Source organism: Notolepis coatsorum (genome assembly GCF_963971535.1).
Source record: "Notolepis coatsorum genome assembly, chromosome: 11".
NCBI lineage: Eukaryota > Metazoa > Chordata > Actinopteri > Aulopiformes > Paralepididae > Notolepis > Notolepis coatsorum.
Genome location: NC_140175.1, coordinates 81,574,971 through 81,601,453, shown reverse-complemented (window position 1 = coordinate 81,601,453; position 26,483 = coordinate 81,574,971). Strand labels below are relative to the sequence as shown.

General features: G+C 41.4%; 1 protein-coding gene across 1 annotated transcript; it reads left to right on the top strand.

The window, feature by feature from the left end:
* Positions 1–5,364: 5,364 nt before the first annotated feature.
* On the top strand, positions 5,365–25,634 carry LOC311236584 (LIM/homeobox protein Lhx2-like; the record flags this gene model as incomplete). The annotated part of the gene is made up of 5 exons (XM_084324270.1): positions 5,365–5,496; positions 6,263–6,465; positions 6,885–7,264; positions 12,850–13,055; positions 25,350–25,634. The coding sequence occupies exons 1-5, from the start codon at positions 5,377–5,379 to the stop codon at positions 25,632–25,634; spliced, it is 1,194 nt and encodes a 397-aa protein (XP_084180396.1). The 5' UTR covers positions 5,365–5,376.
* Between the last annotated feature and the right edge of the window lie 849 nt (positions 25,635–26,483).

The window sequence follows — 26,483 nt, the reverse complement described above, 5'->3', positions numbered from 1 at the left end:
TCTCTGTTTCCCCATCTCTCTCTACATCTCTCTCTGTCCCCCCTCTTTCTCTCCCTCGCTATATCTCTCTTTCTCCCTTTCACCTCCTCTCTCTCTCTCTCTCTCTCTCTCTCTCTCTCTCTCTCTCTCTCTCTCTCTCTCTCTCTCTCTCTCTCTCTCTCTCTCTCCTCTCTCTCTCTTCTCTCTCAAAACAAAGACGCGGGGTAAAATTACCATGTCATGGGCAGAATTAAGGACTAGAAACATCACTTACTGTTTTTATTTATTTGTTTTTCTTTTTTCGCTCTCAGGCCTAAACGTTTTTCAGTTGTGTTATGTGATATTCAGGCTTTTAAACGTTATAAACGGTAAGATAAAGGCGTCTCGGAACTGTTTCTGGAGTTCTAAAGCCTGTGTGTGTGTGTGTGTGTGTGTGTGTGTGTGTGTGTGTGTGTGTGTGTGTGTGTGTGTGTGTGTGTGTGTGTGTGTGTGTGTGTGTGTGTGTGTGTGTGTGTGTGTGTGTGTGTGTGTGTGTATAGGTGTGTGCGTGTGTGCGTGTGTGCGTGCGTGTGTGTGTGTGTGTGTGTGTGTGTGTGTGCGTGTGTGGAGAGGGGGGGGGGGTATACGCTTCGCTCGAGGGGGTTATTAAATAAGTGGCACACAGTAGGCCAACATACCGTTTTGACTGTACGAGCAAGATGTAACATATTGCCACTTTTGGCGACAACACTGGCAGCGCGCAGACTCCAGATCTGTCAGAGTGAGAGTGTTGGTCCAGCAGCAGCCAGCAGCTTTAATGTTAACTTATGGTGGATACATATTTATTACAATACACACAGCGAGACTAATCTTCACACAGCACGGCATTCTCTGGACTTGTGTCACTCTTATGTTTTACCAAACATCTTTTGACGGCCATATATGCTTCTTATTTGCCTTATTTGCTTTGTATTTCTCCAGACGGAGGCCGCGCTGCTGAGATTACTTCTCACTCTGGTTGTGATGTTAACGCTTTGAAATCACCAATCCAATGAAGTTAATTAAATCTCATTAAGTCTTGTTCGTGGCGCAGGGCTGGTCAGGGCCAGCAGTGTAGCTGCTAACGAGCTCCAATATGATCCTATATGGAGAGGCTGTTAGGGTGTTTGTCACAGGGGAGATCCGTCAGTGGGCCTATACAACTTTGGGCCCTGCACTCTCTTTTTTAGAAATTGCATATTTTTCTCCAAAGGCATTAGTTAATTTCAATTTCGTGCATGGTGCAAAACTAGCAATTGCGTTCGTTCTGGCATTGGTTTTTTGAGACGTAGGCCTACTTATGAAAGATTTAATGTTATTTGAAAGCAGCGGTGATGTACAGAACTGGATGATACGGAACCAGAGACCAGAGTAGCCTACATTGTTAAAAATAATCAAGCCATACCCTGTTTGATTTAACTGAATTAGTTTCGCCTCGTGAACTAATGGTATAAGGGCTAGCAGAGCATTTCAAGATAAACGTATAGGATAGCCTATCATTAATATTTACTTTTTACTGTGAGCCGATGCATGCTTTTATGCAACTTATCTGTCCTGCAGACTGCAGTATAGCCATCCATCATGTCCACGCAGCACATGGTCCCCGGGGGACATGCTTTCCCGGTGCGCTTCGGTACTTGCAACATCTCATATACCTGAATGCTGGAGGAAAATATATATATAATAATTTAAAAAAATGACATAAAGCTCAAGTAGGCATCAATCCATAAGATGCTCAGTCGGGATATGTTAACCTCGTTGAATGGAAGGGACAAGGACAGTATAGGATTAGCCTATCCGAGACATTATTGTAATTTATTGTTTTATAATTTGTAGATTCAGAATGATTTGCAGGCCAGACTGGAGGATGTTAGAACTTAGAACTCTTAATTGTATATCGATTGTGAGTGGCCTCACGCTAATTCCTTGTTAATAGCCTATTTCTCTTAAAATAGCATATATCCTATATTCTCGATATTCTCTTAAAACAGCCTATCATATTCTCTTAAAATAGTTTACTCTTAGTCTTAGACATGGCATATCCTATTATCTTAAAATAGCCATACCCATTATCTTCGGTATACGCTATTCTCTTAAAATAGCCCTATTATCTTGACCATATTCTCTAAAATAGCCTATACCCCATTCTCTTAAAATAGCCCTGTTCTCTTAGCCTATATCATACCATATTTTCTTAATATAGTCTACCCTGTTATCTTAGATAGTACCTATCTACCATATTCTCTTCAAATAGACCACATGATCTCAGATATACCATTATAGTCTATATACCATATTCTCTAAAATAGCATAGCCCATTCTCTTAAAATATAGCCACCCTGTTCTGTTAAAATACCCGACCATATTCTCTTATACTCTTCAATCAAATATCCTACCATATTCTCTTATACCTATACCAAATAGTTATTATCTTATTCTCTTAGATGGTATACCCTTCTCTTAGAATGATTCTACCTATATTTCTTAGTTTGGTTCTACCATATTCTCTTGGATTGGTTCTAATTTCTAACCTATTGTCTTAGATCCCTATATTCTCTTAGATCGGTCTTATGGCTAAACACTTTATGACCGCTAGGGTAATGAGGAGTGAAAGGATTTAGCCACTTGAGAGCGATAAAGTCAAGTCAACTTTGACTGAGCTGTTAACTGAAGAAGTCCTAGACTTTTTTTTGTTATTGCTGTTTGTTTAGGACCTTATAGAAGCTAATTTAGTCTCTCTTTAGCCTAAAACCACCACGAAAACGAGGCATATATGCTTTTATTAGTTAGTTTATTTGTTTGTTTGTTTGTTTACTTGTTAACATAAGCATATATTGTACATTGTAATGACTATCTACAAGATACACTCATTTAAGTCCAATTATGTGCACTTCTGCACTCTACATTATATTTACATTTTTCTTTTTGTATATTTATCATACCTTTTTATACTTTTTATTAATATAGTTGTATCCATTATTTCCCGCCGGGGATAATACTATTATTCTTATTTTATCGGTAGGCTACTATAAATCGTCCAAGTTAGGCCTTATTGGCTATGACGAAATGGAGAGGCAAAACAAGCCCTGCGCCGTGCTCAGTGGCTCAATGGAGATGAATTACATGGATTAATCAGCGTTCTGGTGCATGGCCCCGGCGCTGGTGGTTTGATGTCCGTAGACCGAGGGCCGCGCACCCCTGTGGCCCCAGGTCCTTGTTGTGCTTTGCGGGAGTTTTACGGCTGATGCGACCGGAGCTGCGCGGTCCCGCGTGGTGTCAGCCTGACGGAACACCGGGGGAACACAACAGATGGTGCTGGAGTCAACCGTGATGACGTCGCTGGGAGATGCCGAGGTAACGGGGAGGACCTCTCACTCTGATGTGTTCACCTGTCACTTTCTCTTTGTTCAGATGCACGTCGTGTCGGCGCTCGAGCTCTGGCTCGTCTCGGCTCCTGTTCCGCTTCCACACAGTTATAAATAAAGCCGCCACCATCATCATCATCATGATCATCATCATAATCATTCGACAGTGATGTTGACTCAGCAATTTTGTGTTATAGTCGAAAAGAGAGGCTGCTGGACAAATACCTTTTTAACTTTGTAAAAGTTGTAATCTCTCTCACACACGCACACACACACACACACACACACGCACGCACGCGCGCGCGCGCACACACACACACACACACGCACACACACACGCACACACAAGAACGCACATCAAAATAGCATACCAGGTGACGGTCATATACATTGAGCATTGAGGTTATTATGAATAACCTATGGAGAGTATATGCTAATACAACTTGTATTCAGCCATGCGCACATTCACAATCTGTAAAGTTGTTTCGGACACTGCGTCTCGGGGAGATACAGTATAGGCTACATATTATTACAGATTATTTTATGTGCAGGGAAATTGGGTTTAATTGGCAAAACATGTCATCTGTAACATTAAACGTATAGGATGTGGCTTCTGTGGCCTGTAAGATCTTACATGTACCCTGTTATTTAGGCTTTTGATAGGCCATATACTGCAGGTATCCATATGCTTTTGATATGCCCTGTACTATACATACCCTATTTAGGCTTTTGAGAGGCCCAATGTACTATATACCCTGTTATTTAGGCTTTTGAGAGGCCTAGCCTATTAGGCGTTTGATAGCCCTATAGGTCCTGTACCCAGTTATAGGCTTTAGGCCATGCATATATTATTATTTAAGCTTTTGATAGGCCCTATATATGCCCTGTAATGTAGATCTTAGGCCACTTTTGATTCCTGATAGGCTCATATACAAATTAAAGCAAAGCCAGGACAAAAAAAAAGTGAAGAGCTCGAAACGCGACGAAATATGATCAAATCTCCCCTAATCACAGCTTCGGTGAATATGGAGCTGTGTAGTCAGATCTGTCGGTGAAGACCGTCACCGCAAACCAATGAACGTGATGTGAAAAGGCACCGTGACGTACAAGTTCCCGTAGAAAAGGCGCGGAGTGCGGCTGGAGGTATAGAGAGAGAAGGTGGGACGAAGAGGCAGCATGGATGTGAGCCTGCTATACGAGTAGCCAAGCCTTGACAAGGGATTTGTGGTGATAAGGAAAGGAACAACCGCCAACCCCTCCTCCGAAATTACACACACACACGCACGCACACACTCACTCACGCACACGCACACGCACAGCGTTCGTCTATCTGGATACCGTATGTGCGCAAGGACGCGTGTTTTCTTTTTTTTGCAACAACATCCCGCGGACACAAACAATTAAATAGGTCCTTTTACGCATTCTGCGTCTTCTGTTCTGTTCATGATATACGATTCGACGGACGGAGAAGAGGCTGTGAGCAGTTTCCAGTTTTATCATCGGCTCCAGCCAGGAATCATTTTCAAATTCCACTGTTGTGATTCAAGACTATAGTCGCTCTCGGATCAAGTCGAGGGGCTGCAGCCGCACGGACCCAGCAGCATGCTTTTTGACGCCTCTTGGAATATGCTTTGTTTTTATGGACAGGTCGTGTAGCGATTTCTCGCTATGCAACTTTAACCGAGTTCGAGCTTTAATTTGACCGAATCTGAAGTCTGAAGGGTTTCGGTCCAAAATTACTACATCCTGCGCCGGTATGTTATTATACGAATGTTTTTCGTTCTAAAAGCGTGTATAGTAGGCTATACTTTCCAAACGAGCTATATAACGCTGTACTCACTTAATTTTAAGAATACAGGCCAATGTAACATTATTAGCAATATTATGGGTTGTTGAATTGAACGGGCCTGTATGAAGCGGCCGTGACTCTGGCCTCAACGCGTCTCACGGAACTTTGGGCTTGCAGCAGGTTTGGGGGGAGCCGCGTGTGAAGTGCAGCTCTGCGGCTCGCAGGATGCTGTTCCACGGCCTGTCTGGAGGAGACATGCAGGGGGTCATCGACGAAATGGAACGGAGAAACAAGGCCGACTCCACCGCCATCAGCTCGGCGATAGATATGGGAGAAACAGAGACGGTGCGTAAACGTGTTCCCATAATTATTCCAGAAGCAAAAATCAGTTTTTTTTCCGAGTATAGTGGCCCTAGATTTGCTGGATTGACCTCTTAAGTATACCACCAAAAAGGCCTGTAATAGGAGAATATAAATGGTGTTACATGGTTAAACACAGGCACTATTTTTGTTACTGATAAATATTTTCGCAGGTATGTGTTCATGGTGTATAGGCTGTTTCCTTGAAATTGATCCTAAGTAAAATTGAAAGGGAAAGTGGGCAGGGTATTCTTTTTTTTTACAAGCTAGTGTAGTTTAAGTTAACTAATAACATATTATTATTAAAGCTCATCAACTTAAACAAAATAAGTGCGGCAATTGGCTACAATTTAATGTATTGTTACCAACCGAACTCTGTTGTTTTCTAACCTATAACAAACCAAAGATTTATTTCAGCTTGATTCATATCAGTGTGGACTCAGCTGTTAAGGCAACGCTGCTAGTATCACGCATATTTTGGGCTTTTATAATACGTTAAAACCTATAGTTTTTTTGTAATCGAAAAAACTAACTTGAAAGTTATATCTGCCTGTATTACAGCTTGGTTACCCTTGAGTTTGTATCAACTAACCTTTTCGCTAATGATATTTAGTTTATTTATTTGTTTAGAGTTTTTGTCAACGCCAATAGCCTCATAGTCGCAGGCTAACTTCAGACTCTGAGTCGACCTATTTGATCAGTATCTCTTTTGAACATAATCGAGAATGATCCCCCCCTCTTCCATCTCCAGAGTCTGACGGCCCTGAGCAGCGAGCGCCTGGTGCTCTGTGCCGGCTGCGGGGGCAAGATCTCTGACCGATACTACCTGCTGGCCGTCGACAAGCAGTGGCACATGAGATGCCTCAAGTGCTGCGAGTGCAAACTCAACCTCGAGTCCGAGCTGACCTGCTTCAGCAAAGACGGCAGCATCTACTGCAAAGAAGACTACTACAGGTAGGCTATAGGCCTAATACGCCATGCTATTGAAATAATAGGATAATAGACTATACTGGCATGAATATAAAAGTCTGGCTTATTTCACTAAGCTACTCTTGGTAACTCGCCTGCAGTCTGCATTGTCTTTTATAGTCCTCATGTTGTTAAAGGCCATAGCGTTTAATTTAATTTTAGGCTTAGTTTATAGGCAGACCTGTTTGAAATGTGGAACTGTGTCACATGCAGCCATTTGCCAGCATTTTAAGTGCATATGAACAATATTTTGTGAAAATAAAAAATAATTTCCTATATATGAGATGAAATTAATCTATATAGCTCGGTTATTTCACTATAAACTCTGAAACGTATAGTATATACTGGACATGACTAGTTATCTCCAGTCTATATCGTGTCACACTCTGTCTGCTCCCAAGCAGGAGGTTTTCGGTGCAGAGATGCGCCAGGTGTCACCTCGGGATCTCGGCGTCGGAGATGGTGATGCGGGCGCGGGACCTGGTCTACCACCTGAACTGCTTCACCTGCACCTCCTGCAGCAAGATGCTCACCACCGGGGACCACTTCGGCATGAGGGACAGCCTGGTGTATTGTCGGGTCCACTTCGAAACTCTCGTACAAGGGGAATATCACCAAGCGCATTTCAATCACGCGGGGGATGTAAGCTCGGGCAAAGGACTCGGCGCGGCGGCGGGGAACTCGCTGGGTCTGCCGTACTATAACGGCGTGGGGACGGTGCAGAAGGGGAGGCCGCGCAAGAGGAAGAGCCCGGGGCCCGGGGCGGATCTGTCTTATAACGCTGGTAAGGCGATTTGCATTATTATTATTATTAATTGGTTTGCTTATAACATCTGGTTACATATTGACCTATACTTATTTAGAAGGAATTTTATTAATGCTATTTCTGAATTAATCTACCAGTCAGAACAGTCACACAACACCGCGTGCAACAATATAGCAATTCTTTATTATTTCGACTTTTCAAAAAGCATCTGCCACAATTGAGCTTAAATAAAAGAATAAATAAATGACTAAATATGAATAAATACATAAATTACAAATACATAATGATAATAATTTTAATTGTGGGTTTCAGTCCAAAACAAATATTTAGGAAAACAATTGTTACATTATATTCACGACCCTAAAAACATAAAGGACTGCATCCTCACAAATGTCACTTTTTGTGATGAACGTCAGAAAATAGCATTTTACTATTACTATTAGATATAGTTTTTGACGTGCTATTATGCCAGCGATCACTTTGTAAAAGTAACCCGGCAGTCTTCAGTTTTCTACACGGGCTATTTTAAACTTTAGGTGCAAGAAAGTTCCAAAGCAAAATGTTTTCGACAATTATTGATGAATTAAATACGTGACTCGGGGTGACAGCAAAGTAGGCCTAGAAAGTAGACTAGTTGAAGTTGACAACGTTGCACAATCGAAAAACTTTCAGCCCATGCTTCGAAACTGTGTTGTGGAGATTTCGTTCCCAAACGCCCACAGTGAGTCTCTCTCTCTATAGCCCGAGGAGCCGTTTCAGAAGAAACTTATTAGATGGCGATGGAGCCGGACAAGTGGAAAGATGTCTCAGATGGGGGCCCACTTCAAAAGAGACAGAGCAAGAGAGAGGGGAGGAGAGAGAGAGGAGGAGAGAGAGAGAGAGGGAGAGAGATAGAGACTTCGTTACTTTGGTACTCGGATTCTCCCACACGCCCACGCTCTCACTTGTTGAATGTCTGTTGCGTCGTCTATCTGGGTCGGTAAATCAATCACTGTCGGACTGGGATAGCTTGTAGAACATGACCGCAACCCGCGCAGAATCCTGAATAAAACGCTCCCCAGTGAGGTTGGAATATTATGCTTCCCACAATTTGTAATGATATCTTGGAAGAAGAAAAAAAACATTAAATTTTTACCACGAAACGTCAAGGAGAACGAGCTATTACCTAAGAAGTTAGGCTCATAACATATTGGCTACACCACTAATGTCATGTTCTGCTGTGAGCATTTAAGTAACCGAACTAAATCCAATCAAACAGTAATGAACCCTTTGTAAGATAAGAACTAGGGCTTGATTAATTTGGTCAGTTTGATCTCAGCCGACCAATACTTTGTTTTTCGATTAGTCGATGTTTATAAGCTCTAGATTCTGCATTGCGTTGTTACACAATTTTACAGACCCCCCCCCCTGATTAATTGATTAGTTGACAAAATCTGTGACTATTAGCAGACTTCAGAATGTCTTTAGGACAGTCCTATTATAGGCCTATATATATATCCAAGTAGCTTTAAATACTAAATAATAAGGTAATATAATTAATTACAGGCTATGGAACTTTACAAATATTCATGTCATAATGGAAAGCTATTGGAGTCTTTTATGTTGTGTTTTTCAAACAGTTTTAAGAGTGTTAAGAGTGTTAAGAGTTAGGATTCTTGCAGGGTTAGAATTCTTGCCACCCTATACAATAGTGATTTTGCTAACTGCATTGTTGAAACATGCTTGCATCAGTGTCGGGTCCAGCTCAACTATATAGGCCTGCTATGGACGGTCTTGTTTCACTGCTCTCATATTGGAACAGAATAATATGTTTTTAAACTAGAATATATATAGACATAGACAATATAGAGATATTCAAGTGTTAATTAACCTATTTCAAAAATAATATCTACTTTATAACGTCTGCACAGAGGCCCAATGCACAGCAATTATGATTATACATATCATAACAGGCCAGCAAGATATAAATACACAATCAACCCATAGGTCATGGGAAACAATACAATACAAGGTGCTAATTACAATTTGCACATGCATAACATGATATTGTAGCTTATGTTATTGTGTATAACATAAACTATATTTTATAGTTAGATACTAACAACATTTTGTTTTTAAATGTTTAATTTATATAACTCATTATTTAATTATTTAAAAAAAAAATCCTGGGTTTTCTCTGTTCTGCTTATTGGGACAGTATAGATTAAACCCACCTTATGAAATAATATTGACATATAGGTGAATGTCTTGAATATGTCTCTCTCTTTTCTCTCTCTCTCTCTCTCTCTCTCTCTCTCTCTCTCTCTCTCTCTCTCTCTCTCTCTCTCTCTCTCTCTCTCTCTCTCTCTCTCTCTCTCTTCTCTCGCTCTCGCTCTCTCTATCTCACTCCCTCAGAGTGCTGCCACCTCAGGGCATTTCATGGCATCTTGTCACATGCAGGGCCAACCTGTAATCCAAACATAAATAAACTGGTATGCCCCATGTATTTCGTGGCTGTAACAAGTTTGTTTACGTTGGTCAGATAATGTTTGCAAACACTGTGTGAGTGAGAATAGATCTATACTTTGATTTACAGTGGGTTAAGAAAGTTCCAAAATCCTTATTTGTTCATTCAAACTTTTCAAGAATGTTTGTTCAGACACCCAGTGTTTATATGGTCCAAAAACAAAACAAACTGGACCGGACCGGGGCTTTGAAGGATTGTGGAGACATAAGGAGGACATGGACACAGAGTCAATTGGACTGTGTTATTATGCAGACTATAGATGAGACTGGACCCGAGGCCAACAGACCTCAATGTGTTTTTAAAGGAAGGGATCTTTAAACGACACTTTATCTCTAGGAATTCCTTTTAGTGATAATGGCAACCACTAAGAGGGCCAGATTGAATTCAGGCAGCATGCAAGGAATCCCAAATGTTAATACCCATGCACACACACGCACGCATGCACGCACGCACGCACGCACGCACGCACGCACGCACGCGCACACACGCACACACACACACACACACACACACACACACACACACACACACACACACACACACACACACACACACACACGTCACTATTTCAGATGAAGATTTATAACTGAATGTTCAACAGACGTAATTGCAAATATATCAGACCATTATCATTTGGACTGTGATAGTCTAACCTGTAAGTAAGATATGATATTACAATAAGATCAGATAGATATTATACATGGCCATGCGGCTGTCGTGTACAATGTACATATTAACACACAAACGTCTTGTCTGTAGATGATGAGATTTGAAAACGTTATTCCTCTGAAAGAAAGAAACAATTATGGGCGTACATTTACATTTTAGAATAGAATAGAATAGAAATACTTTATTCATCCTGCAGGGAATTTTTACTAGCAGGCTTTGAAGGTACATGCAGGGATTTGACTATATCTGGAGGGTATTGCTCCATACACAATGCTGTTTTTAATATGGAAAATAGGTTTTGATATGGATTTGGCTCCTGTTTGAAAATTTATTTAGGCGCTGGGGAAAATGGCACATCTGTTTGGCCAAGTTTTCAGATGAACAAACCTAAACAAGCTGTTCAGAATTATTGCCTTGTGTGATGTCAAAAGGGACACACACACAATGAATTAGCTTTATTAATTAGCTGTGCTTTTTGGAGTCAGGAACACATGCTTACCTATAATGTACTGCCCAGTTCGTTAGTGTTCTTTACTATTGGGTGTTTAGGCAGGCAGGGAAAGAAATAATACATTTTAAATGTGGTTGCTATACCCACCAAAACACTGTGTGTATAGGGAAGAAAGAGGACAATAAATAATAAAAATTAAATTGAGAGTTTCTTTACAAAAAACACAACAAATGTGTTCCACAGATTCAAGGACATCATATCAAATAGTTGAAAAGATACATCATAAACCTGTAAGAGTATTAGAATGCAGGTAAAGAAAACGTTTTTAAAGATGAAAGATGAGAGCGTACACATACAGTTTAAAAAAAAAAAAAAAAAAAAAAACACATATATTTATATACCAATGTTTATATTGTAATTCTAAGGAAATAGATTGTAAAATCTTATGTACATGTTCTCCCTTCATGGCATAACAGGTCTTATTCTAGTGCTTTTATTAATAATATAGCCAACTATACTGTATAGTGAACTCTTCACAGCATTTAACGTAATGCTTCTAATGATAGCAACATATAGGATATTCATTTTGCTTATAATTGGAAGTCATTGGAAATATAATCAATAATAATTTGTCTGCTAAGAAAATCATTTATTTCTGTGTTCCTTTTTGTAACACAAGGAGGCCTGTCAATTCACAACATGTTAATGGGATGATGTCATTGCATTCCTCTTTGCCCTTTTCTGCCCTAATGCCAGGCTTCCTATGGAGTCTCATTAGTAGAAATGTCTGTAATGTTAACCAATGAGTATCATTAACCACACAATGACATGGCCCAGTGCTTGGGTTCATATATCCAAAATGACACCCAATAGAAGAATTGTTATAAAAAAAAGGAAAGGTGAGATTGATGAAAACAAGAAAAAAGCTAATAAGTAAATAAATAAAGTAAAATGTAAACAAACAAGCTAATAAGAAAGTAAAGTAAAATGTAAACAAACAAGCTAATAAATAAAGTAAAATGTAAACTATAAGACGCTTTATTTTTTTTACATCACATAAAACAAAAAGTAGCATATGAATGATTTCTTCATAAGTTTTGTAAATGAAATAGCTTTTGAAGAACAAATCAACTTCCTGAATTCAAATTCAAATCACCACCTTATCTGTTACTATTTGTTTCATTCCCTCCTAATTGACGTTAAAATAATGTCATGTAGACTAATTGCCACACCCATGGTGTCTAGACACTGACCACATCGTACATCAAAGAAACTCAAAACGGTGTGTCTGTGTGTCTGTGTGTGTGTGTGTGTGTGTGTGTGTATGTGTGTGTGTGTGTGTGTGTGTGTGTGTGTGTGTGTGTGTGTGTGTGTGTGCGCGCGCGTGTGGACAGATTATATCTCACCAACGTGGGCTTATTAGTTCATCTGTTTATGTAAACCTTTAAGTATTTTTCTATTGTCCTTTCCAAATTATCTCTTGGAATTCATGTGACATCAACATTAGAATGTTCAGCAGTTCTCAAAATTCTCGAGGTGCCCTTGAGCAAAGCACTAACTGACCCCCCCCCCCTCTTTATGCTCAGATGAAACGGTAAACGAATATGCAACATATAAAACACAGAGGCTGGTATATCTAATACGTTTTCATCTGTATAAAAGTGTGCATCTTAAGTCCCAACTGACATCAAAGCAGGAAAACATTTTCATATCCATCAACAATTATGTTTAAATGGATGTTAACATAATTCCAAAAGTTGTACTCAGTTCATCTATTAGATATTTACACTTTAAATCTGTGTGGAAACAACGTTTGGCCTCCTGTCTGTCACCTGGCGCTGCGGTTGAATCTCCAGTGCTGTCACCAATGTGCGTTTTTGTTAGAATGTTCAGATCTCAAAATTCAAATCTCCCACGGACACCTGGAGGGGGTTAATTAAGTCTTCTGTGCGTTGTCGTGCCCCCCCTCCCCCACAGGGTTAAGCTGTAACGAGAACGACGGGGACCACCTGGACCGCGACTCCCACTACTCGTCCAGTCAGAAGTCCAAGCGCATGCGCACGTCCTTCAAGCACCACCAGCTGAGGACCATGAAGTCCTACTTCGCCATCAACCACAACCCGGACGCCAAGGACCTGAAGCAGTTGGCGCAGAAGACGGGCCTCACCAAGCGAGTCCTGCAGGTGAGACGTTCAATGACTTGTTGACAAACAAAGAAAATAAAAGTTTCTTCTAAAATCTTAACGCATTATATAAAAAAATATATACAGGGATCCTTCTGTACAATACCGTATTCATGTATGTCTAGTCCAATATTGATTCTAAGCGTTCTCAAGGGGCTTAAAAGTTATGTTTATCATGAATTGAAAATGGGGGACCCTGATGTAAACAAGATGAAAGTCTTTCTCTGGTCTGCATCCCCTTAACAATTGTGTATTGAGCTGTACTGTATTGTACCCATTCTGCAATCTGTTAATACAAATTTAAATTTTCAATCATGTTAAAGGTGCAGTTCACTTAACTCAAATTCCCCACCGCCCAGCCTTTGTTGTTCTTGAGTTTTCACCATGATTTTGAGTTTGTTAGATATTTGGTTGGCTCTGATTTTAAATTCCTAAAATCCCTATTCAATGTCCTAAGAATATACAAATAACGTATTAACATGACAAAAATATATTCCTAACATTATTCCTCCTCAAGGCTTTAAGCCAAGCACACTATTTCACATATTATAATGTATTTGATATCCATCATCAGATATTATATAGTTCAGCTACATAGTACAACCGGTGGTGGTTTGTCTTGCTGACAGTTTATTTTAAATGTGGTTTATAACACATTTATAAAGGCTGAAAAGATACATGACACATGCTTTACCACCAAAGAGCATTAAAGGACCAGACCAGTCTTTTTGACATGTGGGTTCCATGCCATTCTTGCTTTGATACAAAAATCAAGGCGCCATTTTTTCCCCATAATCTTTTACTGTTATCTTCTGCTAATTCATCACTGCCATTGGCTTCCAGTGTATCTGAAATGTGTCTTAAACACCACATAGTCTGAAGAAAGTCACCACATCTGACTAAAATGGCATCATGCTAACATATCTTGTGATATAAGACAGTATCTGAGGAGGATTTCCTCTTCTTCCTTTTTAGACAGTATTAAGACACAATAGAGCAACCATTCCGGGGGGGAGAAAACAAAACCTTTCAGGAAAATAAATGCACCTCAGATCTTCGCATGGTGTTTTAGTCAGATAATAGCATGGTGTTTTAGTCAGATGTTAGCATGGTGTTTTAGTCAGATAATAGCATGGTGTTTTAGTCAGATGTTAGCATGGTGTTTTAGTCAGATGTTAGTGTGGTGTTTTAGTCAGATGTTAGTGTGACGGAGGTACCGCGAGTATATCCACAGTCACGATGCACTTCAAGTGTTGTGAAGTGACTGTGGCACGTAGCGGTACTGCAAGTAAACCCACTCCCTCTTAAAAAAAGGCATGCAGACACATTACCAAGAAGTGAATTCACCTCTTGGTATAGTGGTCTGCGATTTCGCCCGCGGTGCGGGAGACCGGGGTTCAACTCCCACCCAGGGCATGTCAAATAAGACCGGTTTCAGTGGTGCTGTGACCCGGATGCCTTGGGTGGTGTGAGTTTAGGGGGGTGAGTGTAACGGAGGTACCGCAAGTATATCCACAGTCACGATGGACTTCAAGTGTTGTGAAGTGACTGTGGCAGGTAGCGGTACTGCAAGTAAACTCACTCCCCCTTAAAAAAAAAGGCATCCAGACACATTACCAAGAAGTGAATTCACCTCTTGGTATAGTGGTCTGCGATGTCGCCCGCGGCGCGGGAGACCGGGGTTCAACTCCCACCCAGGGCATGTCAAATAAGACCGGTTTCATTAGCATGTTGTTCTAGTCAGATGTTAGCATGGTATTTCAAATCAAGTCAAGAGTTTTATTTGTCACGGCATACAAGTATACAGTGAAATGCGGGGGGTCTTGCCCGCAACGATTGTGCAATAATACAATAATAAGAATCCAATAGGATGAGAATAAGACATTTGTGCAATAATACAAGTAATAAGAATAAAGACATATCAGGTATATGTACATGAAGTTTACAAAAAGCATGGTAAGACATGCTATACAATACACTGCAATACACTGTTAGCTACGGATGAGGCACTGGGTCTTATGTACAAATGCTATACTATACAATCTACAGTTATACTATGTGTCCTTATGCTAGCTTGCTATCCATCTGTTTACTATACAAGAACCACTCCTGTGCTTGTTTTTAAAGTGACCTTTCATTGTGTAAAGTGACCATGAGTGTGAGCGTGTGCAGCTTGTGTGTGTGTGTTCATGTTAAAGTGACTGCTAGTGTGTGAGCGTATACAGTGTGTGTGTTGTGTGTGTGCTCATGTGTGCTTGTGTGTGGAGAGTTCAGTGTTCAAGACTCTGATGGCCTGGGGGAAGAAGCTGAGCCGAAGTCTCTCTGTCCTAGTTGCTGGTGTTCGCAGGCGTTTACCTGACCGCAGCAGCTTGAACAGGCTGTTTACTCAGATGCTAGTATGGCAATTTAGTCAGATGTTAGCATGGTGTTTTAGTCAGATGTTAGCATGGTGTTTTAGTCAGATGTTAGCAGCATGGTGTTTTAGTCAGATGTTAGCATGGTGTTTTAGTCAGATGTTAGCATGGTGTTTTAGTCAGATGTTAGCATGGCATTTTAGTCAGATGCTAGCATGGTATTTTAGTCAGATATGTTGACTGTCATGGGTTTATGTGGTGTTTAAGACACATTGTCAGATACAATGGAAGCCTATGGCAGTGGTGAATCTGAGGAATATGATTTAATATTTCTTCCTGTAATGGTAAAAGATTATGAATAAAGATATGTATCAAGGCAAGAATGACTTGGAACCTGCATGTCAAAAAGACTGGTCTGATCTTTTAAAGAACGAAGAGGACAGTCATGAGAGGAAATGAACGGGAGGTGATGTCCTATAGCAATCAAATGCACAAATATCATGATTGTCAATTTCAATATTGTGAATAAAATACGTTCAAACTGTTATGTTAAAAACTAGCCAACTAGCTGGCTAATAACAAAGATCCCCTTAAAAAAAAAGATCAGCTGAATGACATTCTGAGTTACAAATGTCAACATGTTTTTCTAAGACCCTAAACATCGCAAAGCTGTCAAACAAACAAGACTCTTGGACCTTTTACCGTAATACGCAGTTTTACATCCCATTCCATTCATCCTCTGAGCTCTGAGGTCTGCATGTTTTCAGCAAGCTGCTGACAGAATACAAACTATAACTCTAAACTACAACTATAATTATAAACTATAACTATAAACTATCTATATGTAGCCGGTACAACACTGTACCTGCCAAACACTTCGACCATGCCTTGAGTGGGAGTCGAACCCCGGGCGTCCGCACCGGGGCCAGCAACACAGACCGCTGTGCCAAGAAAGGAATTCCCTCCTAAGCGCTCAGTCTGGATGCCTCAGGGGAGTGAGTTTTACTTCTATGTACTGTAGTCACACTATCGCGGTACATATCCGTTACATATACAAACTATACAATACAAATATATGTTAGCAGTAGTGTGTGCGTGTAGTGAGTGTGCTTGTGTGGTGTGTAGGTCACTTAAGGTGCTTTTGTGTGTCTGCTCATGTGATCATTCAGAGTCTGTCCGTAAGCAGTCTGTTTGCGCGGTGGAAGTAGCTGTTCAGTGTTCAGTTTCAAGCCTTGTTGGCCTTGTTCACTTCGCCACCATATCTGTCAAGTCTGACGTAACGTGAGGTACGGATGCGGAAGTGCCTATTCACTTCAGTGTTAAAACGTATATATGTTTTTATAGTCAAAACAACAGTCAGAACACACTATCTGAATGACAAGCTCATGATCACCTGGCTCAGATTGTTATTCATCGTCGTGGTTTCCATGTTGTGAACCACCCGGAAGTTAATTAGTCGTCAGCTGATTGAAATGCGTTCGTAGCAGATCTACGAAAACAAAGATGGCGGTGAGGTCAATAAGGTGAATAGTGAGGGGTAAAGTGGCGACTGTCGCCATGTAGCAGTTGCATTCAAAAAACCTTCCAGTCATTTTCCCATAGGGACATTTTGATTATGGATTATAAATCAGTGATAGTTTGAGCCTTCAAGAATCAGACATTTTGCAACAGTATATAAGCAAGGGAGAAACATTCAGCAACTTTTTGGATGTTCTAAAAAGAATGTTCTTTATTCATACAATTAAAACCAAGGTGTGTCAGCAACGTGCCTTGGTCAGGGTCACATGACAACGTGCCTTGCTCAGGGTCACATGACAACGTGCCATGGTCAGGGTCACATGACACCATGCCTTGGTCAGGGTCACATGACAATGTGCCTTGGTCAGGGTCACATGACACCATGCCTTGGTCAGGGTCACATGACACCGTGCCTTGGTCAGGGTCACATGACAATGTGCCTTGGTCAGGGTCACATGACAACATGCCTTGGTCAGGGTCACATGACAAAAAAAGCTGTATGTTGCTGAAACGCATTGGTTTTAATTGTATGAATAAAGACTTTTACTTCCTTGCTAGTTTCTTCCAGTTCACGCACCTTGGTTTTATCTTTTGTTTATCTTGTAACAGTATATAAGCACTATGCTGTGGGTGAGATAGAGGAGCAGAACGTTTTGCAGGAAGGGATGACGAGATACTCCCACCGAGTCCAATGCTGTTTCAACAGGTCGTCCAAGGTCGTCCAAGGTCGTACGGTTCTGCAAAATGTTCTGCTTTTCTATCTCACCCACAAGCAAATGTTGCCAAATGGAAGTTCAAACTTTCACAGATTTCTTCTCTGTAATGGGGAAATTATTGGTAATTGGAATCGTTTTGAACGCAACCACTAGATGGCAACGGTTGCCACTTTTCCTGGCTATGCCAGCTGTTTTGTGACTATGTTCTGCCAGTTTATTAGGTTATGATCATGTCAAAACTCGAGTCCTTCTGGCAGTTACTATTCTAACTTGTGAAAACGTTGTCAGCATCTTTAAAGGTACAATCTGTAATGCCGCCAAACAGCGACCTCTAGGCCAAAGACCCCCCGCATTGGTATTTCACTTTGTTTACATCTTTTTGTTTTGGTCTGATGTGTTGGTTGGAGTTGAGTGGGGGATAGGGCAATGGGTTGCTATTGCTGGCCACACCTCAGGTTCTACCAAGAGAGGTCTGGAGAAAGTATAATAAATGACTATATATTTATAATGTAATATACTATCTATGATCTATAATGATCTAGAATAATAATATATAATGATCTATAATAATCTATAATGATCTAAAATAATCTTCAAACTATATATTCACAATCAAATACAATTACTTATTTGATATAAAAGAGTCCATATCCTTTCAGAATGTGTAATGCATAATATGTATATTGTTACACAGATTTTCTTTTAAAATGATCAATCCAACCGATATTTCAATGGGATGCCAGTTCCATCATTTTGCACACTTGTCAGCCAAAATCAAATGGATTTAAAGATGCATGGCATTTAAGGGTAATATTTCCACCATGAAAGACGTGAAAATTACTAAATCCACCACCAGACTTTCCACTCTCCTGCTGGGAGGAATGGGGGAGTTGATGTGTTGAGTAAAACCTCCACTAACTCTTACATACTGTATGCACATAGAATATGCCAAGTCTGATTAGGAACAAGCCATATGTTTGCCTATCAGTCCGCGGTTGAAGAGATTCAACTCTGCACACTCTCTATTGGGCCCTATTGGCAAACTGTCTGCAGATTTGGAAAAACAATGAAATGAGAATTACTTACTGTAACCTCTTTCTGGTATAATTCTCGGAATGTCTTCTCACAACTGTATCTTAGAATTCAAGAACTCTTGAAACTCTCGGCATTATGGATGCATTTCAAACCAAGTGTTACCTTGGAGTTCCTGTAGTTTATAGGGCTACTTTGACAAGGTTGAACTCTACAAAGTAAATGTATCGAGGTGATGGACTTGTAACTAGGAGGTTCAGTTTGCAGCTCATCTGTGGGTTATTACAGTCATTTTGCAGCTTATCTGTAGGTTATTACAGTAATTTAGCAGCTTATCTGTGGGTTATTACAGTAATTTTGCAGCATATCTGTGGGTTATTACAGTCATTTTGCAGCTTATCTGTAGGTTATTACAGTCATTTAGCAGCTTATCTGTAGGTTATTACAGTAATTTAGTAGTTTATCTGTGGGTTATTACAGTCATTTTGCATTTTATCTGTGGGTTATTACAGTAATTTAGCAGCTTATCTGTGGGTTATTACAGTAATTTAGCAGCTTATCTGTGGGTTATTACAGTAATTTTGCAGCGTATCTGTGGGTTATTACAGTCATTTTGCAGCATATCTGTAGGTTATTACAGTCATTTAGCAGCTTATCTGTAGGTTATTACAGTAATTTAGTAGTTTATCTGTAGGTTATTACAGTAATTTTGCAGCATATCTGTCCGTTATTACAGTCATTTAGTAGTTTATCTGTGGTTTATTACAGTCATTTTGCAGCTTATCTGTAGGTTATTACAGTCATTTAGCATCTTATCTGTGGGTTATTACAGTCATTTAGCATCTTATCTGTGGGTTATTACAGTCATTTAGCATCTTATCTGTGGGTTATTACAGTCATTTAGTATCTTATCTGTAGGTTATTACAGTCATTTAGCATCTTATCTGTAGGTTATTACAGTCATTTAGCATCTTATCTGTAGGTTATTACAGTCATTTTGCAGCTTATGTGTAGGTTATTACAGTCATTTAGCATCTTATCTGTAGGTTATTACAGTCATTTAGCATCTTATCTGTAGGTTATTACAGTCATTTTGCAGCTTATGTGTAGGTTATTACAGTCATTTAGCATCTTATCTGTAGGTTATTACAGTCATTTAGCATCTTATCTGTGGGTTATTACAGTCATTTAGCATCTTATCTGTGGGTTATTACAGTCATTTAGCATCTTATCTGTGGGTTATTACAGTCATTTAGTATCTTATCTGTAGGTTATTACAGTCATTTAGCATCTTATGTGTAGGTTATTACAGTCATTTAGCATCTTATCTGTAGGTTATTACAGTCATTTTGCAGCTTATCTGTAGGTTATTACAGTCATTTAGCTGCTCGTCTGTGGGTTATTACAGTCATTTAGCTGCTCGTCTGTGGGTTATTACAGTCATTTTGCAGCTTATCTGTAGGTTATTACAGTCATTTCTGTTGTGGTTTCACAGTACATGACTGATCAGCGACAGGGGGTAGAAATGACAAGATCATACACGCCACATACTTCATCATGGGTTTGAAACTGGCTCATGATCTTTGTCTTCTTGTCACTCTCCACTGTGTATAAAACACAAATACCTTAAAGATCTGTATGTTGTTTATGGTTAACTCTGTTTGGTGGCATGCATTTGACTATAGACGGTTCCACTGGGATTATGTTGCTAGGGAACAGTTTGGACCCAAGTGTATTTCCTGTCAATTATTGCATTAGCAAGCATTGCAACAGGAAATAAACCTTCCATGTTTATGTTGTCAAGTTGAAACTGCCTATACAGATTGTTGAACTTAGTCACCAGATCCGTTTTCACATTCTTCTCCCGGTGAGGGAGAGCTTCTCTGTACTTCCATGAAATCTGAGTTGTGATGTCACTAATAGGTCAAACCTATCGTGGTTCAACATGTGGTAACTTGACACCTTTAGCTTCAGCAGACACAGACAGCTGAGTAGGTATTTGGCATGTCTTAAAAGAATATAAGCTGCCAACTTGGAAGTCCTGGTAAATATCAACAGATGCTTGTTGTCAATTTGCCAGTTGGCTTATCTTTATCATTAATATGAATATTAATATATATGATTATATTGTGATACTACTCATGTCGACATTGGAACAGATGAAAGGAGCGCTCACCCAAAAAATGTGTGAGTTATCTAGGAATAGAGTAAAAGATGTGGACACTTCTCTCCTGCAGTTTAAAATATTTATTTGACTATGTTACTGAAACATGTTGGTGGTAACAGAGTCCAAGACATATTTCTAACTGCAAGAGAGAAGTGTGCTGTCTTCACTTATGTCCACATTACCTCAGATATGAGCCAAGTCAAAAATGTGAATATTTGTCCATTCTGGAAGTATATTGTTAATACTTTTAAGTATATTTCTACCCATATGTACCTTTCTGAGAGTATACTTGCAATTCAAATAACTAATTCAAAGCACATGTTCAGTACAATAGTCATTAATATGCTGTAAGTGCATACAGTACAAAAACAGTAAGACATTGGGAGATTTAGTTTAAGACTTTTATTAGCTGGAAAAAAAGAATGTTAAAGAATTATTGTGCCAAACAGAAAAAACAACCCAATATAAATTTATATTTAGTCAGAAAGTGTCATTATTGACATTGTAGCTAATTCCACATTGGTTGGGGGTATAGAGAGCTCATCAATAATCCAGATTACGGATGCAATGTTATGAGATTTTGATGGTACGATTATAGTACGATCAAAGAAGAATATCTGCACACATTATATTATGCTCCCATAGTGATTTTAAAGGATAACTTCAGTATTTTGGATCTTAGACCCTATTTGTGGTCTGTCTACCATGTACCTGACACATAGAGGCCATCATGTCACTGATTGGTCCTCTATTAAGATAGCTACAATTTCCCCGCAGGTTCTCACTGGGACACAATAGACGGAATTCTCTCCTGTGAAATGTATCGCAATATGAAAATGTGTACGTGTTTTACGGTCCTCTCTACAACTAGCTAGAGTGTAGACGTTTACAGCGTGTAGTGCGGTCGGCGAAATAGTTCTGTTTCAAATGGAAGTGTTGTTTTAACATTCGGATTGCGATACGTTTCACAGGAGAGCATACTGAGAACGGTAAGAATACACCCCAAGCTTCCCATCTCGGAAAAGCATATTTATCTATTTTTCTTGCACAGGATTTACGATTGTCCATTGTCTGCTATTGTAGCCCAGTAAGAGCCTGCAGGGAAATTGTAGCTAACTAAATACTGGACCGGAAAGTTATTCTTTAAACACACAATGTTTCAACCTAAAAGGTCTTCGTCAGGTGTATGTTACAAGACCTTTTAGGTCTAAATGTTGTGATTAAAATCACAACAATTAGTTGTACTAATGGATATAATTGGTAAGTAGGAAATAGGGCTAGGGTTCCAAAAATCTGAACTATCCCTTTAACACAAATGAAGAGGGGGGGGGGGGGGGGAAGAGGAGAAAAATATGATTGCGACAATAATATTAACCCTTTCACAACCATACTACAGAACCTTCTGTAGTGTGGTTGTGAAAGGGTTAACCCTTTGTCGCGTGGCAGTGAAATGGTTAACCTGCTGTATTGTCACAGTGAAAGGGTTAACCCTTTGGTAGTGTGGTAGTGAAAGGGTTAGGAATTCTATAACTTTTTCTTTATCTGACAGAACCTTAATCACCGGGTTGATTTCTCCTTTTAGCGCTCACCATGGGAATACAAAAAAAACACAACAAACAAGAGAGACAGACCAGAAAGACATGCTGTAAACAGTGATCTAATGAGCCCAGTGCAGATAACAAGACAGATCGCTTGCCTCTGATGAACACCATGTTCTTCATGTTTGTTGATTTGAAAGTCTCTCTCTCTCTCTCTCTCTCTCTCTCTCTCTCTCTCTCTCTCTCTCTCTCTCTCTCTCTCTCTCTCTCTCTCTCTCTCTCTCTCTCCCTTTCCCATAAGCCCTGGCTACTTATGCAAGAGTGTTTATTTCTTTTTGATCCACTTTTTCTCCCATTTTCTATATTTTCTCCCATCCCAATTTCGTATCATCCAATTCAACCCTCCCCTGTCACAAACGCTGTTTCTTGCCTCCCACAAGCCGGCTGCAATGTGGACTAAGTCATACATAGCACAAGTCCCCTCCGGTACTTGAGGTAACAACAGTCGCATCTTTTCACCTGCGCAGCTCGATCTCTCAGTGGCGAGGAGTAACGCGTGGGAGGCTCACGCTGCCCCCGACACTTCCTGATTCTACTGCGCAGGCGCACCAACCGACCTGTAGGAGTCGCTGTCCACAACGCCCGATCCCCACCCATCAGTTTCCCACCCCCTAATACGGCCAATGTGTATTAGTACGGACGACCAGCTAAACTGAAAGCAAATGTGGAGCGCTGGGCTCGAACTGACGAGCCCAGCGTCTCCAGCATTTCGTGGCGAGTGCGTTGCCCACTACGCCACGTAGCCGCCCTGCAAGAGTGTTTATTTAAAGGTGCAAATGTTACACTGGAGCGGCTGGGTAGTGTAGAGGTCTAAACACTGGAGCGGCTGGGTAGTGTAGAGGTCTAAACACTGGAGCGGCTGGGTAGTGTAGAGGTCTAAGCACTGGTGTGACTGGGTAGTGTAGAGGTCTAAGCACTGGTGTGACTGGGTAGTGTAGAGGTCTAAGCACTGGAGCGGCTGGGTAGAGTAGAGGTCTAAGCACTGGAGCAGCTGGGTAGTGTAGATGTCTAAGCACTGGAGCGGCTGGGTAGTGTAGAGGTCTAAGCACTGGAGCAGCTGGGTAGTGTAGAGGTCTAAGCACTGGTGTGACTGGGTAGTGTAGAGGTCTAAACACTGGAGCGGCTGGGTAGTGTAGAGGTCTAAACACTGGAGCGGCTGGGTAGTGTAGAGGTCTAAGCACTGGAGCGGCTGGGTAGTGTAGAGGTCTAAGCACTGGAGTGGCTGGGTAGTGTAGAGGTCTAAGCACTGGAGCGGCTGGGTAGTGTAGAGGTCTAAGCACTGGAGTGGCTGGGTAGTGTAGAGGTCTAAGCACTGGAGCGGCTGGGTAGTGTAGAGGTCTAAGCACTGGAGCGGCTGGGTAGTGTAGAGGTCTAAGCACTGGAGCGGCTGGGTAGTGTAGAGGTCTAAGCACTGGAGCGGCTGGGTAGTGTAGAGGTCTAAGCACTTGAGCGGCTCGGTAGTGTAGAGGTCTAAGTACTTGAGCAGCTCGGTAGTGTAGAGGTCTAAGCACTGGTGTGACTGGGTAGTGTAGAGGTCTAAGCACTGGAGCGGCTGGGTAGTGTAGACGTCTAAGCACTTGAGCGGCTGGGTAGTGTAGAGGTCTAAGCACTTGAGCAGCTCGGTAGTGTAGAGGTCTAAGCACTTGAGCAGCTCGGTAGTGTAGAGGTCTAAGCACTTGAGCAGCTCAGTAGTGTAGAGGTCTAAGCACTGGAGCGGCTAGGTAGTGTAGAGGTCTAAGCACTGGTGTGACTGGGTAGTGTAGAGGTCTAAGCACTGGAGCGGCTGGGTAGTGTAGAGGTCTAAGCACTGGAGCGGCTGGGTAGTGTAGAGGTCTAAGCACTTGAGCGGCTCGGTAGTGTAGAGGTCTAAGTACTTGAGCAGCTCGGTAGTGTAGAGGTCTAAGCACTGGTGTGACTGGGTAGTGTAGAGGTCTAAGCACTGGAGCGGCTGGGTAGTGTAGACGTCTAAGCACTTGAGCGGCTGGGTAGTGTAGAGGTCTAAGCACTTGAGCAGCTCGGTAGTGTAGAGGTCTAAGCACTTGAGCAGCTCAGTAGTGTAGAGGTCTAAGCACTGGAGCGGCTAGGTAGTGTAGAGGTCTAAGCACTGGTGTGACTGGGTAGTGTAGAGGTCTAAGCACTGGTGTGACTGGGTAGTGTAGAGGTCTAAGCACTGGAGCAGCTCGGTAGTGTAGAGGTCTAAGCACTGGATTGGCTAGGTAGTGTAGAGGTCTAAGCACTGGAGCGGCTAGGTAGTGTAGAGGTCTAAGCACTGGTGTGACTGGGTAGTGTAGAGGTCTAAGCACTGGTGTGACTGGGTAGTGTAGAGGTCTAAGCACTGGAGCGGCTCGGTAGTGTCTAAACCCTCGCCACACTACCACTGCAGAGACTCAGGTTCAATTCCCGGCAGTGGTACCTCCGGCTTGGTCAGTCGTCCCTACAAACACAATTGGCAGTGTTCGCAGGTGGGAAGTCGGTGAGGTGAGTCCTGGTTGTTGCAACAGTGACTCCTACTGGCCGGTTGGGGCACCTGTTCAACAGGGAGGGGGTCTGGGGAAGATAGTGTCAAGTGTCAACCTTTGCACATGTTGCACTCTCCCAGTGAAACTCCTCACTGTCAGGTGAAAAGAAGCGGCTGGCGACTCTACATGTATCGGAGGAGGAGGCATGTGGTGGTAGTCTACACCCTCCCCAGACCGACAGTAGGGCAGCGCAACGACTAGGAAGGGAATTGGCATAACGACAAAAATTGGGGGATGGGAGCAAATGATATAAGACCAAAAAAAATACAGTATGTCCATACTGTGTCAACATTCATACAGTATAGAATCTACAGTATGTTCATACTGTCAAAATTCATACAGTATATGGTCAAATAAATAACACACTGGCTCTTTTAAATTGTTCCTCAGGTTTGGTTCCAGAACGCTCGGGCCAAGTTTCGGCGGAACCTACTTCGCCAGGAGAGCACCGGGGTTGACAAGGTGTCAGACGGCTCCACCTTGCCGGGGGGGTCGCCCTCCGGTCCCCCATCAGAACTCTCCAACGCCTCCATGAGTCCCTCCAGCACCACCACCCTAACGGACCTCACCAGCCCCCCCATGTCCTCGGCCCCCATACTGACCGCCGTCCCGGGGGGCATGGACCCCCACGACTCCCTGAGCCCCTCCCACACCACTCTCACCAGTCTTTTCTGATGGCACCTCTAGCCCCGACCATGCCCCGCCCATGCCCCACCCCGCCCCCACACCCCTCATGCTCTGGAACAGAGATATCTGTGACTTAAAAGGATAGATTTGGTTATTTTCAACCTTGAGCCTTATTTCCTTTTTCAAAACGACAACCTACCGATTGATTCCGACCAAAAGTCTTTTTATAGACGGTTATTTTGAGAGATGGGTTTTCCGTGCTTAAGTTATGATCAAGCTTTCCCCAGCGTCCATTCACCTTTTGGGGCCAAGCACGAGACAAGAACAAAGAACGACCTCAACATTTTTTATTTATTTATTTTAAAAGCTAAATGACATGCCTGAAAATACAATACAGTCACGAAAAACAAGCCTTTCCTCCTTTGGGGGATGTTGTGCATTGCTTCAAAACATCTTGCTTCATTGCTTCAAAACATCCTGCTTAATTTCTTTAAAGCATCTTGCTTCATTGCTTCAAAACATCTTGCTTTCTTTTGTTTCAAAACATCTTGTTGAATTGGTTCAAAACATCTTGTTTCATTGCTTCAAAACATTTAGCTTCATTGCTTCAAAATGTCTTGCTTAATTTCTACAAAACATCTTGCTTCATTACTTCAAAACATCTTGCTGCATTGCTTCAGAAACAGAAATGGCCATGTACTTGCTGATGTACTTGTCAATGGGTTGTAGACTACTACAACCTTTTCTTGCTAGAAGTTTTTTTATATTTGAATTGGAAAGTAAATCCACTTCCTGAATGAATTGAATTGAACAGGAATTGATCCCAACCTGTTCACTACAGTGCTGTGTCCTTTGCGGACGTTCTTTGACTTGGTCTTGTGTTTGTCTCGCCAATAA